Source organism: Protopterus annectens, chromosome 2.part2 (genome assembly GCF_019279795.1).
Source record: "Protopterus annectens isolate FY-2018-M chromosome 2.part2, PAN1.0, whole genome shotgun sequence".
Taxonomy (NCBI): Eukaryota; Metazoa; Chordata; order Ceratodontiformes; family Protopteridae; genus Protopterus; species Protopterus annectens.
Window position 1 is genome coordinate 1,104,870,651 of NC_056730.1, and position 20,889 is coordinate 1,104,891,539.

Genomic DNA, 20,889 nt, shown 5'->3' on the forward strand with positions numbered 1-20,889 from the left:
TTTTGCCCCCCCCCCCCCCAAAAAAAAAAGGCAATCACTCACTGATGACACCTCAAGTGTTAAACTAGTATACAAGCAGAGGTTTAAATGGCCACAGTCATGTATTTCAAGTGACTGCTATCATACATATACCTCCTCACTCTTCACCTCTACCCTGCTCCTGTATACACATATGGTGTGGGGTCTACATTAGAACATCAAATGTTCTAAATATCGAATGCTCTAAAGAGCGAAACTGCAGGACCTCTAAGTGCTTTTTTTGAGATCGCAGTACAGTGAAGATCGGAATATTTGTCCTTTCCTAACTGTAGTGCGATCTCAGAGCTGGAATATATATTTAGTAGGGGAACGATTTCGAGGTCCTGCATTTTCGCTCTTTAGAGCGTTCGATATTTAGAACATTCGATGTTCTAATATAGACCTATGATATGTGACTGTCAGGAAAGTGAAAAAAAAAATGACTACAGTAATCTGTTCCACTTTGTTGATCCTACACAGTTAACTACCCCTGCACAAGCTGTAGTAACCTTCTTTGTACACCTCTGTGGTCTGTGAGAAAAGTAAAAGAAAAAATGACCCCACTGTTAACAGCCCATACACAAGCTATAATGACCTCCCTTCTGCATGTCTAAAAGGTTTGACTGTAAAGAAAATTAAAGAAGCAGTAGCTACACAATCCCCAGCCCCGCTCTATGCAACATTTGAGCAGGGAAGATTTTAGAATGGGTGTGGTTGAAGGCAGAGGCCACCACCAAATCCATATCAAAATCCACTTCTACAATCTGGGCTGTGGGGCCACCAGAATCTTAGAAAATCTAAGTGTATGAATGTTCTGTGATGTATTTTATGCCTTAAGTTTGAAATATAAATATTTCTTAACTGCATTTTTTTACTGCTACCCAGAAGAGTAATATATGTGTCTTGGCATTATTGTGTGCATGCAAAGATAAAAATAAATGATATTTTACACACACCCACACACTTTCGCACACACACACACACACACACACACACACACACACACACACACACACACACACACACACCATGAGTGGTCACCTTCAAGAAAAAGGGAGTGATTACATTTTACCTGAAGCATGCTTTTAGGATACCGGGGTTAACCAAAGCATTAGATAGACACACACACATACAGGGAGTGCATGCAGACTCAATATAACCAAGAACTCAACCAGTACTAAGCACTGTGAGATGACAGCACTCCTCATTGCGCCCCAGTGGCAATGAACACTTGCTTTCACATACCTTTTTCCTGCCAAATCACCAAAGGTAGACACCTATCATGTGTAAGTTCTATGTTTGTGACAATAAGTGAAATAAAATATGGCTGGCTTGTTACTTTTAAATACATGCACCATGGTAAAACTAATTTACACTTTTTTCAGCAAACAGCAATACATTCTACAACACTGGTACTGCCAAACCAGATCAGTGACTGCTGTTTCGCAGTCATCAAACAACAGCAGGGTAAGTCACTTTTATTTACCTTACTGAAGAGTAATATATACCTGTCAATGTCCCTGATTTTGCCCTGTAATTTTGCTCTTTCCTTAATAAAATGTTCGATTTGCTGGTAAATCATTCAGGATTACAGTCAATAAATCCAGACATCAGAGTTGCATACGTCTTACTGTCCAAAAATGCATGTTGATGCAAAATGTTTTATTTCATTTTTTAAGTGAATGACAGTAATATTTACAACATGGTCCTGATTTTGAGCCTTTATTCTGCTATTACTTTTGGCTTTGTCCATAATTCTTGAGCAAAGAAGTTAAGAGATATAGTATCTAGTGTTCGGTCAGTATTTATAAAACTCCTTGAAAGAGAAAACCATGCCTGAAGATCGGAAGCATCAGCTCTTGTTAAAATTCAAGGTATGCCCTGAGATCTGTCAGAGCATTTTTAGAAGAGAGTCATTATGATTCCTACCCCTTTGGATCAGGAACAACGTCCTTTCACTCATCCAATGAATGTGGTTTAGCCTCCAACCTGACCTGTAGTTTTAGAGTCCCTGGCTCAGAGTGCTCCCAGTCCATCTGTGTTGGACCTGAAAAGATTGTCTTCTTCGGATCTGACTACTACTCTGAGCGTACTGGCTCTGACGTCTTCGGATTCAGATGACACTCTGAGCTGAAGTTTCCAGGTCAGATTTTGGGGGGGGGGGCATGGGATCAACTCCTACTATTTTGGAGACGTCTCTTCCTCTTGGAACTTTGGCCTTTGACAGTTTGGCTCCATCTTCCGCCTCAGGTGTCTGGCCCTTGGAGTGGGGGGAAGTAGTGGGCCAGAGACTCCCTCTCTCGGCTCCTTTGCCTTTCTTCTTTCCAGAGCAGTTGGTCGTTGAGATTGTGAAGAGGGTATTCTCTGCTCCAGTGGAGCAGGTGGGCTCTACATCCTTGGATCCAACCCAGACTTCTCATCTGTCTGTGCCCCGTAATCCTCATTACTCCACTCCACTGGGACAGCTGGCCCGAAGCTTCCAGTCTACTCAGTGGGCTATGGTTATTTCTTTCGACACTTCTCTGGAACACCCCACTGAAGAAGTTTCTTGAAAGAAAACATGCAAGAGGAATCATGTAAACTCCCCACGAGTCTGTCACAGCGAACTTCGATGAGGGAGAAGGGTCTCCCAAGTCACCACCCGATGATGTCTCCTTTGGAAACATTCTTGAGATCCTAAGGCAGAAGGGTGGTTGGTCAGCCCAAAACCTGACTCCTGAGGAGTCAATGCTTCTGGACGCCTTCAGACCTGACCCGTCTACCTCCTCGGTCACTCTGCCCACTGATAACCTTATTAACCTGATATCTCGGTGGGTGTGGAAGGAGCCTGATATGATTGAGCCGATCCCCAAAAAACATGATAGGATTCTGGCTCTACCAGTCAGGAGAGGGCATTGGAGCAAGGGTATACTGGTTGATGCCATGTTCATGGCAGCAGCTACAAAGAAATTCATGGAACAGAGTTCCTCTATCCACCACCCTAACACAGAGTCTAGGGTGCTGGACAGGTTTGGGAAGCAAGTATAAGCTTCAGCAAAGTTCACCATCCAATTGAATGATTTGACACACTTCACAAGGTTGCAAAGGGACTTGATCAAGGAGTTTTCCAACTCTTTAACAGGGACCTTTACTGGAGAGGCACAATCTTCTGTAGCCTCCCATTTGGCTATTCTTCAGCTGATTGCTATATCGTCCATGAAGCTTATCTCGCATGCTAGAAATGGTGCCTCGATGGCTGCGGACTAAGGCATTTCCATTAGGAGGCACGCCTGGATGCACTTGTGTGAATTTGTGGAGCCTTTTAAGTCATCTTTCGTCAATGCTTCTTTTGGTGGTTCCTCCTTGTTTAGCCCCATAGTGAAAGAAACTCTCCAGGTGTGAGATGAATAGGAAGACCCTGTCTGCAGTGGGCATATGTTTTTCAACCCCAAAGTGGACCTTTTCCAAGAACCAAAGGGGAGGTCATAAGATGTGGTTCAAAGAAATTGCAGGGTCCTTTCCAGGACACATGTGGAGGTAGCTCTCCCAGGATAGGGGGGAGCGATTATGGTAGAAGATGTCCCCATGGCAGAGGAGGCCCGCAAAATGGGGGTGAGGGATTCTTTTTCCAACAGACCCTTTCAGCGCTCCTGAGAAGAAGCCTGATTGCCTTCCTCTGGAGGCAGTCACAGCTCGCTTATCCCTACACCAGGAAGCCTGGTGAAGTTTAACAAAATGTCACCTATACCCAAGAGAACCCCCGATGTTCCACCCAGTCAGAGAGCACTAGAAATACAAAAGCTGCTAGAAATAGAGTCACCCAGGAAGTCCCTCCAGATCATACAGAGTCTGGAACTTACTCAAGATTATTTTTAGTGCCAAAGAAAATGGGACTGGAGAGATATTTTCTCATCTCAGCATGCTAAATACAGCAGTTCGACACACCAGTTTTCCAGATGGTCACAGTTCATTCCATTTTGACCTTTCAGAGCAAGGACGATTGGATGTGCGTGACAGACTTGGGTGCATACTACCACATCAAGATGAACAGGAGACCCAGAAGGTACTTACTGGAATTCATAAGGACAATATTCAACACACGGTCAATGTTAGCATCTCTTCCCATGTTGAGACTACAGACAAAGTCGCAGGTCAGGAAAATAATCTGCAGTACCAGGATTTCAGCACAGCTGGCTCTTCAGGCATTGGGGTCAATGCTAGCAGCAATGATCCTTCTGCCCTTTGCAAGATATCACATGAGGATTCTGCAGTGGATGCTTCAGGCCCAATGGCTGATGATCTCTCAGCCCATGTCTATGAAAATAAGGATTTCTCAGGTTTGCAATTGATACCTTTCCTGGAGGATGCAGTTACGGCAAACTTTACAAAGTCATCCCTTCGTCCTCCCTCAACCCAAGGGCATAGTGACCATGGACTCTTTCCAGATTAGATGGTCGGCATTTCCAGGGCAAGACAGTCCAAAGCATTTGGTCCCCAAAAGAGGCCAACTTGCATATCAATGCTCTGGAGAGGAGGGTGGTGCTGCTGGCACTGCAGGCATTCCAAGACTCCCTTTCTCTCGGAATGACTGCATGTCAGTGGCTTGGCACATCAACAAACAAGAGGGAACCAAGTCCTACCCCTTATATCGAGAAGCCCTAACAGTGTGGCAATGGGCAATCACCTCCAACCGCTTTCTGATTGCAATGCATATTCTGGCAAGTCCAATGTGATAGCAGGCAAACTGAGCAGGTCCATTCTACTTCCTCAAGAGTGGTCCCTCAACAACAGTGTGTCAGATACCATCTTCCAGCAGTGGAGCCAGCCTTGCTGCACTCTCTTCGCTTTTCCCCTAAACAACAACTGCAGCAGCTTTTTTTCCCTGTTCCCCCCACCAGGGAGCCACTGAGGGATGCTCAACTCCACGACTGGCCCCTGGTCTCCTGTACGCTTATCCCCAAACTCCTTTGATCCTCAAATTCCTTCAGAAAGCAGTCAGGTTGAAGAGCAGTCATCCTCATTGCCCCTTATTGGCCTAGACAAATTTGGTTCTCCTTCTTGTGGCCTCAACTCCTGCTTCTCCCTTGAATTCTGAACCAATTCCAGACTTACTCTCTCATCCAACAGGCCTGGTTCTCCCGGACCTTCAAAATCTCAAATTGACTGCATGGTTTTTCCAACCTGTTCGTAGCCAGGCAGCCCATGCTTTCTTCCCCTGTCCATTCTATTCTCCTGTCATCACACAAACCCTCCATGAGAAAGAGCTACAGAACTAAGTGGAGGAAATTTGTTCGCTTATTGGGCTGAGCAAAACCAACTAGGCCCCTTTTCAGCTCCTATTCATTATATTCTTGAATTTTTGGCAAAATTATTCAATGGGTTGCTAGTGCATCTACTGTCAAAGTTCAACTCACTGCCATTTCTAATTTTCATGTGGGGTTTCAAAATTCATCTTTAACTTCTTCTAAGCTGTGTAAAGCCTTTTTGAAAGGCACACTGCTTCACAGGCCCCCTTACGACCCCGTTCCGGCATGGGATTGGAACTTGGTACTTAAGGCCATAACACAGTCTCCCCCTTTGAACCAGCAGCTACATGTGATTTGACGTGTTTGACATGGAAAATCATCTTTTCAGTGGCTATTACATCTGCCAGGAGCATTTTGAAGTTACAGGCCGTGTCTTCCAAACCTCTGTACTTGATTTTTCACAAGGATAGAGTCTCTCTGTGTACCAATGCCTCTTTCCTGTCTAACATGATGTCAGAATTCAACATTAATCAGGCCATTCACTTGCCTGTATTTTTTCCCAACTTCACAAATAAGAAAGAATACTTGTTACATTTACTGGATGTTCATAAACAATTTTGTTTCTATTTGCACAGAACAGAAGGGATAAGAAAATCGGGCAAACTTTTTGTTTCTTTTGCATTTAACACATTGGGGAAACCAGTTGCTAAAATAACTATTTAAATGGCTGATAGATTTAATTTCTTTAATTTACAACAGATTGAATCCTGCCTTACCAAAAGCATTGAAGACACATTCAACTAGGTCTATGGCTACTTCCACAGTATGCCAGTTCAGAGCATCCATGGATGATATCTGTTCAGCTGCTACTTGGGTCCAATCACCATATCTTTATCGCTCATTACAAACTGGAAATGGTCTTGAGGGGAAGAGCAGTGTACAGCACGAACGTACTCAGGAACATCCTTCCTTACTGTCCACCCAAGGACTTAGGTAGCTGGGGACTGTCCCTTTGCTCGAGGGATGAATGAAAATTGACATCAGATAAAGAAGTTATGTACCCACCATAATGTTCCATCTGTGTTGCCCATTTGCATTCTTCCTCAACCTCCCACCCATCCAGCCCCCCCCCCCACCTTTTTCTGATGAGTTCTAGTTGAGTGAGTGTTACGGAGGCACTTCCAGTCCCTTATGCTGAACTGGAGTTACAGCAATGGCTTACAGTGTCATTACTGTTTTACAATGGATATAAAAACTGTACACACCCCTGTTAAAATGCCAGGTTTTTGTGATATAAAAAAATGAGACCACAATAAATCATTTCAAACGTTTCCCACCTTTAAAAAAATTAAAAAAATGTACAATAAGCTGGTTGCACCCTTAAACTAATACTTTGTTGAAGCACCTTTTGATTTAATTACAGCATTCAGTCTTCTTGGGTACACACCTGCCATCAATTAAAGAGACTCTGATTAACCCCAAATCAATTTCAGCTGTCCTAGTAGGATTTTCTTGACATTTACTCAGTTGCCTGCTACAGCAAAAGCCATGGTTCGCAGAGAGCTTACAAAGCATCAAAGGGATCTCATTGTTGAAAGGTATCAGTCAGGAGAAGGGTACAAAAAAATTTCCACAGCATTGGATATACCATGGAACACAGTGAAGACAGTCATGAAAAGTGAAGAAAATATGGGACAACGGTGACGTTGCAAAGAACTGGACTTCCCTCCAAAATTGATGAAAAGACAAGATGAAAACTGGTCAGGGAACCTGCCAAGAGACCTACAGCAACACTGAAGGAGCTGCAGGAATTTCTAGCAAGTACTGGTTGTGTACTACATGTGACAACAATCTCCCATATTCTCCATATGTCTGGACTATGGGGTAGGGTTGCAAGACGGAAGCCTTTTCTTACACAGATAAACACCCAGGCCTGGCTAAAACTCGAAAAAACAATACATCAAGTCTCCCAAAAGCATGTAGGAAAATGTGTTATGGTCTGATGAGACCAAGGTTGAACTTTTGGCCACAATTCCAAAACGTATGTTTGGCACAAAAACAACACTTTGCATCACCAGAACAGCACCATCCCCACAGTGAAGCATGGTGGTGGCAGTATCATGCTTTGAAGTTGCTTTTCTTCAGCTGGAACAGTTCCAAATACCAGTCACTTTTGGCCCAAAACTTTCAGGCATCTGCTAGAAACCTGAAGATGAAGAGGAATTTCACCTTTCTACATGACAATGACCTCAAGTATACATCCAAATCAACAAAAGAATGGCTTCACCAGAAAAGAAAGTTTTGGAATGGCCCAGCCACATATTAATATCATGATAATATGTTCATGATATTAATATGTCTATGCTTGTTATGCATGTTTTTTAGTTTGTGTATTTTACCTTTAAATATTGCTGAAATGAATGCTAATTGATTTTAACGTGATAGGGAGGTGTATTTAAGGTGTGTTTTTCTAGTGTCTCTATTACACCTGATGAAGCAAACCAGTGAAAGTGCTTGTGTTATGTGCACTAGTAAAGTTTTTTGACTTGGAGACTGCAGCCTTTGTTGTGTCACTGTTTTATTTTACCAAAAAAAGAACCTTACATAGACTCCGGATCCTGAATGATCTGTGGGGACCTGTTGGATGACCCTCTTTTCTAGAAGCTTTTGGACCTATGTTGTTGAAATTCCACCTGACTGGAATGTCTGGAGTCTTCTTGCTTTTCCTGAGAGAAACAAAGGGAACAATGTATCCTAACCCAGGAATCTTGAGAGATGGCCTGCCAGGCTTGCTTGTGCAGGGATAGGTGCCCTTGCCCTCGACTGCCTCCAGAGTGCGGCAGTCAAGAAACCTTTCAGGAGCACTGGTAGGTTTTTCTCTGTGAAAAGAGAGTGAAACCCTTGATTCTGCAGTCCTTCTCTGCCTCTAGGTTAATGTCCATTGAAGTTACTCCCCCCTGCCTTGGGGAGGTCTGTTTGTAGGAGTGTCCTGGCCTAAACCACAAGATTTTTGAAATCAAAGCTTTTTTTCCCCTTTCTGGTTTCAGCAGAAGGTCCTCTGAATGGTGGAAGAGTATTCCAACTGCAGACATGGTATTGCCTTCCTGCTTATTCCTGGTAAGAGCTTCCTTCATGTTAGACCTGAAGAGTGTTGAGCTGTCAAAGGGTGCACTGATGAAAGAGGTCTTGAAGCCTTCTGTGAAATCGCCCAGGCATATCAATGAATAGAAATGCTGGTGCCTGCTACCCAGGCTGTACCATATACTGAGTTGGAAAGAAGAGGCATGGATACACTTGACATTAACTAGGGGGTAGCCAAATGGGACTCTACTGATGTTTGGATGTCCGCTGGTAAGTTACCCAATTGGGACTTTGTCAGTTCCTTTGTCAAGTCCCTCTGGAAACATATCAAATGACTATGTAATTCAGCTTTTAAGTGCAAAAGTCGAAGCAGCATACAACTGTTTCCCAAACCTGTCTAAAACCCAATTCTCTATTAGAGAGATGGCCAGGCATGCTCTCTTCAGAGTGCTCCTTCCTAGTTAGTGCCTGACACAATATTCATACTCTTAAATATGGAGTTACAGCCCACCTGAAAACTTCAACTACCCTAATACTGTGCAGCAGTTTATCACTGAAATTGTTTTCTAAGATTACTGTTACTCTGTTCTAAGTAATCCACCTCCTGTTGTTCGACTTCATGCTCCAACAAAGTAGGGACTGCAGTGCTGGGACATTTTGGTGCATGTGTGCATATATAAGCACAATCACCCTAAGTACAACACCAGGTTTAACTGTCAATGCTTGCATGCACATCACACCACATTTTTCCTAGATTCCACAAGCAGCCACCAATGTCATAGATCAAGAAGCCACCCTCAGCCATGTAAACAAACACTGGCTGCTTTCTCCTTGGCTAACTCCTGCAACGTCTAAGTAACTGACTGGCTCTAGGTCAAAGTCAGGGTTACATTTCTCTGTAACATAAAAGTAGATGTGACTGCCTTTTGATTTTATTGATCAACCCCCTGCATGTTTAAATAATCCTTTTCAGATATTGTGCGTCCCAATTTTAAAGTTAAAGTCTAATGCACATTTTACATAATTCAATGCAAGTTGAACAAGTCACATTTGGCTGAAATTCAAAACACTAAAACCAAATGGCTGAACTGTCATTTGAGTGAAAATGTTGTTGAATTAAAATTAGAAATCATAAAGAAAAAAAAATATTACATTTTTGCAAGGGTTAGCTACTTGGCAATGTGAACACTGGCTCTAGAGGACTGTCACTGTTGATATAACACTCCAACACCATTCAAAAAAATGGGAAAAAGGGTTGCAGATGGATGGATGGATGGATGGATGAATAGATGAACAGATTAATGTAAAAATCAGATCACTGCCTCAAATGAATTTGATGACTGGTTTCAGATATTCCTGCGAGTCCAGGGAGATCTCCTCATGCGTTGCCTTGCATAGGGATCCAGGAAAATGAAAAGGACCTCTAGTTCAGACTCTGCAAGTACTGCCTCGTAACAGCTTGTTTTTGACAGAAAAATGTTAACACTTTCTTAATTTCCCATTTTTCCTCAGGTAAAATGACCTTTATCCAAAAAAGAGTCTATGACAATCCTTAAAAGATCAATGAAGTCAAATGGGTTAGAAAAGTATTTTTTGTAATTTATTATGAGAAATTGTTAAACTTGCATGGTGCACCAAAAATTCCTGAGTGAGGTCCCAATCAGACATCATCCAGGTATATGAAGTTGATAATTTTTTTTTCTTTCTGACATGTGCAAACAATGGAGCTAAACACTTTGTAAATACACTGGGGCTGTGAATAGCATATATATGTAAAACAGCTGAAAAAAACAACAAACCAATGAATAAAATGATACACGGATGCATGTAGGTCACTGCAAACACACACTGCCATTTAACGCTTTCATCTTGATTATCATAAAAGACTTCATCAGATACTGCAAGGTAACAAACACAGGAAATTTAAAAGCTAGTGAGCAGTCAAATGACTTCCTGAAATTCATTTCTTAAAGTGACACTAACATTTATGCTAAAACCATTCATAAAAAAAGCTTACAGGCGATGAAACTACAATTTAAAAAAGGTTTTACTTTTTCATTACATGATTTTATGCTTGAATTTTGAATACTTATTTAGCTTGGAATTGTTTTGCTGATTTTTTATGATAATCAGGAGAAAAGTGCTTACTGGTTTAGAAAATAAATGACTGTGTGTTTTTGCAGTGACCTATGTGCATCTGTCTGTCATTTTATTCAATAGCATATATGTAACCACTGCAAACTGGATGGCAACGGGTTACTTAAAAAATATAAAACTTTAAGGAGGGGAGAGAAAGGATGGCAATTCCAGGAGAGGAATGATTACTTGGTGGAGGGGTAACAGTAATATGATATTCTCTTTGGAAAAGTTTTTCTCAGGCCTTAGACAATTTTGGATCCCAGCAGAAGGGAAACATGTAAACATACATAGAGATGATAGGGATGGAGGATGCACACAATAAGGACAGACGATATGCATGATAGAGATGGAGGATATTGCATAAGGTTCTGCCTCCTACCAGAGATATATTTACCTGTTTTTCCTCCAGGTATCTCTCCAGGTCTAGGATTGACAAGTTTTTAGTCTCAAAAGACACAGTCACTTGTTTCTTAACCTACAATATTGCCCAGTAGTATTGTCAAACTATCTGCTAACTCACAGCAACCCCCCCCCCCACACACACACACACACCCTGTAGCAATGATTCAGGTAGACTTTGAATAACACACTAGGCAACAGTGTGTGACTCCCTACTAATATAAGAATGCCCTCAAAGATAAACTGACTTTTCTTGCACAGGGATTTAGTTACATATGCAAATACAAGGGTTAAAATCTGACCTCCCCCCTGTCTTTCACTGACATTTAAAATTCATTGCGGCACCAGACAAGGATGACTTCTGTCCCCATTGATGTTTGAAGTCTACCTGGAACCTTTGGAAATTAGGCTACAACAGACTCCCTTTGTCCAGATACACACTGAGCCATGGCATGCAAAAGATCGCCTTTTATGCAGTTGATCCTATGCTTCATTTAGCTGATCCTGACAGAAATCTGGGACATTTTGTTCAGGAGATGGACTATTTTGGGCAGACAGCATTTTACAAAATCAAGAGAGATAAAACCAAGGCTACACGTACTAATGATTCTCCATCTGTAGCTCTGGTGAATGACAAGTGTCACCTGTACCTTGGCATCAAGCTTGCTGCCAACTTGACCAAAACCAGCAGAGGAAACATTCAAAGAGATCCAGAAGAATGCATTCTGGCCTTCTCCAGTAAAGGGCTGGAAGATGTCTTGATATGCCTCAGAGGTTCAGGTGGAAAACTGGCTCATTTTCACACAGGTTACTTACTGCTCTGAGGCTCTAGCCCATTCTTCCTCCTTCTGATGAGTTTAAACAGCTAACTCAGCTGGTATGTGAATATGTATAGGGATTTTGTACAAAAACTTGTAACTCACAAATGTGTGTTTCACCAGTACAGGCAGAGCAAACGTATGTAAAACCTAGCAAAACTGGTATTATTAGTTAATTATTTCTGCTTAGAGTCATTAACTCTCAGGCTCTTTGCACTATGGTAAAGAGAAGGTATATTACTGCACAAATAAAACTTCATATTTTTATAAATGGTGCATTCAAAAATGGTGGGCACACTAGTATGTTTTAGTTAACAATACTTGAACGTGAAGGATAGCCACTTGGTATTGTAAACATCGGCTCTAGGTGACTGGGTCACTTGACTAATGTTGATGTGACACCCCAAATGCATGTAAAAATGGGGAAAATAGGACTGATGATAACTAATGGGAATGATACACTTCTGAAAATGCTACATTTTCTTCCAAAAGAAAACATGAATGTGAAAAAAGAAGATACACATACCTCTCTGTAATTTCTACTTTTCCGACTTCTCCCTCTTTCTCCTCTTGCTCTTCAGATTCCTTTTCAGTATCCTCAACATCTTTCCTGGGGCACACAGTACAGACATCTACCACTTCCTTGTCTCTACCTGCTTTACTCTCACATGACTCTCTGTCTTCACACTCATCCTCTGACTCTGTAGAAGAGCTCTCTTCTGAACTTGAATCATCACTTGAAGTTGTTTCATAGCTGAAGAAGAAGGGAAGAGATAGATGTCAATGGTATGCATCAGAAAATGTTGACTTATTTAAATACTTTAATAGTATACATTTTACAAATTAAAAATAAGCTCAGAACTGCACAACCAAATCAAGGAATGCAGCCAGTTTCAAAGGACCAGAGCAATACAAACAAAAGATAACCTGCCAGATGTTCCAAGAGAGATCCTCAGAAGGCTGATATCCCTAGTCCCTTAAGTTCTCCACTCACTGAACTAAATGTGTTCCAATTAAAAAATAAATTATACTCAGAAGCTTCTATATGTTAAGTTAGTCAGCATTATCTGACAAGAGGATGCAGTGGGCAGATCAACTACAATGCCACTCTACTGTCACAAAGGCAGGGTGCCAGCCTGTATTATTCCTTCCCTGATATTAGACAAAAAGATTACTGCTACGCAAGGTCATGTACTAGAAAGCTGCGGAAATACCAAGAAATACAGACCAGCATGCTGGGCAAAAAAGAAAATATAGGGGGAGCCAAATGTTTGACCTTTCCCCATTTCTAAAAGGAGTGGCACCCATACGCCTTATGTTCCTGCAATTATTTGGCTAGAATGTGGGGTGGACTGTTGGAGGCAATACAAAAGATGGACAGCAAAACCTCGTCTCTGAAAAATAAAAATCACAAAAGGAATTATTTTCATCATTCACACATTTCCAAAACCAAGTATTTGGTTTTCTGCAGCATTCATTTTTTGTAGATCCACAGTGCCAGCCTTCCCATCCCCTTTATCAGATGTTAACTGGACAATGTACAAACATGGAGAGTTCAGTTCCGTAATGCTAAACTCAGTGATGGAGATGCCCCATATAAAAAAAAAAAGACATGCCAGCATGGTTTCCATTTATGAGCCAACAACGTTCTACTTTCTGTTGGCTTTCCTCTCCTCTGTGGTTGTGAGACCATGCAGTTAGTATAAGTAAAATGCCACACAGTGGGGGTGTAGGTGGGCTTGCCCATGCTTTTTTTTTTTTTTTTTTGTTGCTGTGCTTCACTTTGTTGAGAGGAAACTGGGATCAGTGTGTTTCATGTAGCTGAAGCTTTGTGGACTGTATGTTGACAAGACGTATACAGCCCACATCCACGAAAACAGGGCTGTTACTCTTCTGATTTAAAAGACATTAAGCAACCCCCTTACTTTGCAGGGTACACCACTTGTCTTACTCTGTGGAACTTAAACAAAACCAAGACTTAATGAGTACATTCAGGATATACTGCTAAAGGACAAATGTACATTTAAAGACAAGACAAAATTCGCAGAGGCCCTCAAAGTTCCAGTAAGCCAAGTATCACACACTTACCCCCCCCAAAAAAAATACAAACACTGTAAGAAACTTTTCACCAGGTGTCCTCAGTGGAATAACTATACAAAAACACTCCCCATATTTGAAACAATGTGAACCTAGTACTGGCATTAACTGTTACAAAATTTAAAATAAATCTCTTAAACTTAGTAAATCAAGTAAAGTAAGTCATGTAAAAAAAATCCTTTTTTACTTGATTTTTTTTTTACTTAACTTGATTTACTAAGAGATTCCATGCAGCAACAATACAGATGTTTCACAAGAAATATGCTGGAAATAAATGCAGTCACTTCTTTGAAAACTTCTTGGAAATGGCACAACTCCCCCCAGCCAATCTAACACACTCCTGGGTCCTAACAAAAAATATACCAAATGGTCAACAACTGGCTGGAAAATGGCACATTGCCCTTGTAAGGAGTAACAGAATACAACCTATGGACTCTTTGCATTTCTTATGAAATATAATAAAGCCACATGACATGACAAAATAGCAAACTTACTAAAGTGTTTTTTCTGATGTTCATATATACATTGCAGCACTCAAGTTTTTTTTTTTTTTTTTTTTTTTGTAATAGAAAGCTTTGTAAACTTTTTATTAATCCATGTGTTTCCTACCATGAAATAACTTTGAGATGGAATGAGATGTGCCCATAGACATTTCTTCTTCTTCTTTTGGCTTTTTCCCGGTTAGGGGTCACCACAGCGAATCACCTGTCCGCTCTTGATTGGCAGTGGAGTTTTATGGTGCCGAGGTGCCAGCCCGGTGCCCAACCTTCCACAGAAGGCACATGTACACACACACTCACACCTAGGGCCAATTTGAAGTGTACAATCCACCTACAGCATGTCTTTGGGATGTGGGAAGAAACTGGAGCACCCAGAGGAAACCCACGTGACCACAGGGAGGACATGCAGACTCTGCACAGAAGGCACCCAGCAGAGAATCGAACTGGAGAACCTCTTGCTATGAGGCGGCAAGGGACAAATTAATTTTTGGGCTCATGCGGCCATTAAAGTCTATGAATGTAATGCCAGTGACATCAATGTATGGAAAATACAGATTTTAAAATTATTTTTCTCATACAGGAAGCCGAAAACATTTAATGATGAGCAAAAGTACAGTTCATCAGTTTATGCATGACATGCAGTGGTGTAAAGGTTAGTTTTAAAACATCAGAGAATTACTTTATTACCAAATCATATGATAAACATAAAACAAATAGGAAGACAAACACTGAAAAGGGTCTGCTCAACCACTTAGCCTATCCAGTAAACATACAAGAAAAAATAAATCATAAAAAATACAGCAGTTAAATGGGTAACAGTAAAATTAAAAGAAAATGATTCATTTGTTTACTGAGTAGAAGAACTGGTCCAAAGACCCTTTTCTAATTGGTTTAATGTCACCCAAATACCCTTTTCAGCCATAACCTGGTCTATAGAGGATCACAGTGTATATAACAGTTTGCAACATTAAGGGTCTGAAACTTGAACTAAACAAACTACAAAGGCTTCATTAAGAAGGCATGTGCAACTATGTTGGTACAAAAAGTTACAATCTATATACTGTAGTTATACCAACATATCAGCTCCATGGTCACATTATCTCAGGGTTAGAGGGAATATTTGGATTTCCATAAAAAAAAAAAAAATTAAGCAGCCCCTTTACCATGACACAAGTACAGTCTGGGACTTAGTATATTTAGCCTGCAGGGGTGCAGAAAGGTTTTGCACCACTCTAAGAATACTACATGCATCACCTTCACTGTACATCTGTAACACTATTTTCAGTAACTGTTTGTAATATTTTTTGAATAATGTATGCTTTAGTACCTGGTAAACTGCTGCTCTGAAGATGAGGTACAAACAATTCAGGGACTTATTACACTTTTGTGAATAATTTTACTTACTTTAAAAAACATCAAAAGTTTTTCAGTACTTATACATCACTATCAGTCCCCTTTTCCCCAATTTTCTACAAGAGATTAGGGTGCTTTAAGTGTTGCCATCCTTCTTGTTTCAATGATACTCTACCTTCTTTAATGGTCATGTCAGACTATCACGGGGCTTCTTTCATGCAATCCATCCCCTCCCCCCTGCTTCCTGTCTCTCCCAAATCTTCATCAGATTGTCTTCTGATTTGCTGCACGTGTGCCCAAACCACTTACTATGTTCTCTTTGAACCTTCTGTGCAACTGGAGCTACTTCGGTTTCTGCTCTGGTGTTATTTCTTCGTCTCTCTCACAGTGTGCATCCTACCACCCATCTCAAGCACTTCATCTCCATCACCTTTGGCTGCCTTCACTGCCCTTATTTGTGTACTGAACAGTAGTATAGGCTGCACCACTGTTTTGTACACCTTACTTTTCAGCTTCTTTGGCATTCTTCTGTCATACACTACCTTGACACTTTGTGACACTGGGTTGTAGCTCCTGTGATTGTAAATGACCTGCAATTACTAAGCTGTTTAACATTTCAACTGCACTTCATTACTACCTACCTTTCAGTATTATTAGTGTGGAACTCGACAAGTAAACTAAATACACAAGTACTGTCCGTTCCAGTTTGTGACCTTCAGAGAAAAGGTTTCTAGGATTCCTCTGCTTGCCATTTAACTAACAGATCTTTCATTTTGGATGTCTGGATGACCAAACAGGACTCCAAAATTGTGCAATGTACTTGAATAACAAAATGACATCCATTCTAGTTGTACATCAGAAGGAATATGGGGGCTAGTAGAAGTAAAGTAAATCTAGATGCTACCTTTAGCAGAAATTTGGGCATGGCACTCAAGGCACCCTTTCTCTGAGGAAAATTAAGCAAGGTTACGTGGATAAAAATGCAAATATTGAAAAACCCTTGAAAATATATTACAACAATGAAAAATGCTTTTCCACAGATAAACCGACAGGGCAAGAAACCTTTTGAGGTTGGTAAATGTTGCTACTTCTTTTGATATCCCCAACTCAGCAGATTTATGAATTTTCCTTAGCTCCTATGCTTAGATGTGCATGCAATGAATCAACTCCAGTTCCTATCCTCTAAATAAGCTCAACCTGTGAGACAAGATGAAAAAAAAAAAAACAGGAGCTATAAAAAATAAAAAAAATAATTAAAAAAACAGGGCCGTAACTTGCTTATCTAGCACCTGCTCCTCAAAAAGGTCCTCACTACGACTTGAGGACTGCAAAGAAAAATATTCTGCTTGAAACTGTAAGAGCTACTTGCTACAGTTAGAATACCATGCACAAAGCTCTTCAGTGCTAAAGCAGTGACCACAAATACAATACTGGCATTCATTCCTGTATGCTTCTACTGCAAAAACAACCCATCAAGCCCCCTAACACCTTGCACCTTGGGCCTCTGGTGATAAATCATATATAACTGCTCACCTCACAGGAAAACTGATCTGAAAAAAAGTAGAAACAAGGAACTACCACTCTCTGCTGCAGGCCTCTTCATAGGTCTACTGATACAGTGAATATGTACCTGTTAGCATACAACTTCAGAGGCCTTCTACACTGGGTAACTCTTTTGAAAAAAAGCTCAGGCATTGTACAATAAACTTATCAAGTGACTGGAACTAGGAAAACAAACCAAATGAAAGGACTCAGGCAGCTAAGCCCTGAAGTATTGAGGTGCCAAAGAAGGCCCAACTCAAGGAATCATGTTTCAAGAAACAACCTACAATTAAATATCTGCAGCACAAATGACCACATAAGAAATTACTTTGATGAAGGACTGGACACATCCAGGAAGGGTACAGCTATTCTTGTATTTGTGCACTGTCCTCCATTAAAACTTGAGCTACAATACTTGTCCAGGAATAAAGATCTCTACCCCCCCACAATCTGGATATTGCCTCTACAAAGAAAATAGACAGACTGGTTTAAGGACAATTCTGCTCCCATGATTAAAAAGAAATATATGTTGACCTTAAGAAACATACAACACTTACGAAATACCAAACAGTTTCCTAAAGCTAACATCCTGTAAACACAAGTGAAGGCCACCAAAAATAACAAAAAATATATGAGAGAGAGGTACCAAAACAGCTCATTCAAATGGGCAGGAAACAGGCAGACATGTCTGTCATAAAATTCAAATTCCTACAAAGAGCTGGGTTCTTCAGATGTGGGAGAAAATGCAGAATCCCTTTAGGAACTTGTTTAACTAGTCAATGCTAGGCATGAGACTTGCCCCCCAAAAGGTCATGTTATGTATAAATGTCTGAAATACAAAACATGAATATAAAATACCTGACACCCGTAGAGTACAAGTAAGCAAGAGATAAATAAAAAAAAAAACTGAAGAATGTCTACCATTTAGAGGCTGTGGGAGGTTGGCATAATGGTTAAGCTGTTTACCTTACAGACACAAGGTACAGGGTTTGATTCTCATATGGGGGTATTTGGCTAGGCTTAAAATGCCCACAAGGGCAGTTAGCCTAGTACCAATCCATGAAACAACTGATGAGTGGAAAGCTTTCTTGCCACTTCAATCACATTTGATAGCCCTGCAAGAAGATCAGCTGGAAGGAAAACATCCAAAGAAGAATTTGGACCGTGAAGTGGAGACAGTTACTGTTCCAAGCAAGGGAGACTTCCTTGGGTAGTACTGAGACAGTTTCAAGCTTCCTTGGGTAGTACTGAGACAGTTTCCCATACTACTAGGGGCCTCAGAGTCTGAAACCATACCCTGTTTTGGCCACTGGAGGGCAACATGGATGAGCTTTGCTTCATCATCTGCAAATTTTGTAATGAGAGGCATGAGTTAAAAACATACAGAACTTTTCTCTCCATCATCAATTCTCCCTTGCTTTGTTAGGCTGACCATAACATTAGGAGAACTCCAGTCTCCACTGCGGTTCACATCTGGAAGACCATAACCATACAGAACATAAAAAAACTTCTCCAAAGCCAACTTCATGCTACTTAAGTCAGAAGTGACAAACTTCATGACACTCAGGCAGACGGGAACTGAAAGTTCGACTGCTGAATCCTACACTAAGGCACTGTACGAGCACATCCACTCATGCATGAATCGTGCCATCCCAAATAGAACCAAGATACTCTCCTTCAAAACAAGGAAGCCAATCTGGTGGTCCCCTGCCATAAACAAACTTTACAACAAAAGGAAGAAACTGTTGCAGAAAAGAGGAAAATCCCAGAATGCAAAAAACTCACTTACCAGCCGCAGTAAGAAGCTGAGATCCCTCATAAAATCCTCCAAAGCTAGTTATAAAAATAAAATTGCCAAAGATTCCAAAGACAACCACAAGGCATTCTATAACTATGTCAATAATCTAAATAGCAATGCTCAGATCTACAACAGAATGGCATTAAATATACTGATCCCAAGGATATTGCCAATATCCTGGCAGATCAATTCAGTGCCAACTTCACCCCACCCACCCCCTAAACAGCCCATCTCAATACCGGAAGATTGCCAAATTCCGGTAATAACAGCAACACAGATAAAAAACGCACTCTCCAAAGCTAAGAATACAGCATCCATGGGACCCGAAGACATCCCGGGCTGTGTATTACATGAACTACAAAATTAACTTACACCTCATCTAACTGTCATGTTTAATCATTTCCTCACCTCAGGCTTCGTGCCCACTGAGTGGCGCACAGCTGCAGTTATCCTGACGAGCCTGATCTGCAAGGCCATGGAACGTATTATCATGGAACTTATAAACAAAGACATTGGCAACCTTCAAACACTGGACCCCACCCAGTTTGGGCTCGTGAAGAGCCGATCTTGTCTACTGAACCTGACTGACTTCTTCGAATCAGTCTCCAGAGCCGTGGATGAGGGTAAGGTGGTCCACACAGCCTATATGGACCTCGCCAATACCTTTGACACCATACCCCACTCTGGAATCATAGAAAGACTTTACTAAGTTGGGCATTAATCCCTACATCACTCGATGGGTTGCCAACTGGCTTACTGACAGAACCCACACTGTAAAAGTAGCCGACTTCAAATCCAGCTCCAGACACATGACAAGTGGAGTACCTCAGGGTTCACTCCTGGGAACGCTCTTGTTTGGCATCTACTCCTCTGAGGTACAGGCCAACACTAAGGGACTCTGGCTAACAAAGTTCGCAGATGACTGCAAACTGGGAGCCATTATTGAATCCCCAAATTATGTGGATACTCTACAAAAGGGCCTTACAGAAACATATGCTTGGTGCCAGAGCCATGGGCTCAAGCTCAATGCCAAGAAACGTATAGTTATCCCCTTTGGGAAAAAACATGTACCCATGAATTACCACATAGGTGGCAGTACACTAAACACCGAAAGTGTGATAGGAGACTTAGAGGCACAGGTGGACAGTGGTCTCACCTTCGATAACCACATCACCACAACAGTCAAGAAATCCTTCTATGTGGCACACCTCATCACTAAGGGCTTTTCATCCAGAAAAAAGGAGGTCATTGTCCCGCTGTACTCATCCTTCATTAGACCCATTATAGAATACAACGCCCCGTTTGTTATGTACCTCTCAAGACATCTGCAACTACTGGAAAGGCCACAGAAATACCTCACTAAAAGAATCACAGGCCTAAAGCAGATGCCCTATGCTGACCGCCTTAAAAAATCCAGCTATACTCTGTCACATATCGTCTTCTTAGAGGCAATCTCTGCTTAACATACAAGGCCATGTCAAACCCAGAGCTGTTGGACATGCTACACTTAAGGAAATCCCAATCCCTCAGAGACACACACTCCAGGGATCTAAACCTTGTCATCACAATAAACAAAACATGCTGGAGGGATAGGTTCCTGACCCAGCGACTCCCCAGACTCTGGAATAGACTGCCCATACATGTCAAGCAGAGTGCCTCTTTGGCCCTCTTCAAAAGGAACCTTGACAATTGGATGGGAGAAAGGAAATTCACCCCGGGGATCACGTCAGTCACCCTGCTAGACAAGGGTCCAGGGAAGTAAATAGTTTGAGAGGAAATAGCCAGGGAATTGTTATGGCTAGGCTTATATAGGCCCTATGGCCAATAGCCTAGTACCAACCTATGAACCTATAAATACAAGAAAGGGCTGCAGATGCCTGCTCACAGTCCAACAGCATATCAACTTCTCTGGGATGTGA

At 41.4% G+C, this 20,889-nt stretch overlaps 1 protein-coding gene across 3 annotated transcripts in view; it reads right to left on the reverse strand.

The window, feature by feature from the left end:
• Window positions 1-20,889, reverse strand: part of KANK1 (KN motif and ankyrin repeat domains 1) — a 1,631,365-nt gene that overhangs the window by 349,427 nt on the left and 1,261,049 nt on the right. For all 3 annotated transcript variants that reach the window (XM_044064327.1, XM_044064324.1, XM_044064326.1), the window contains one exon: window positions 12,207-12,434. In XM_044064327.1, coding sequence (XP_043920262.1) covers window positions 12,207-12,434 — 228 coding nt within the window. The remainder of the gene's footprint in view (window positions 1-12,206; window positions 12,435-20,889) is intronic.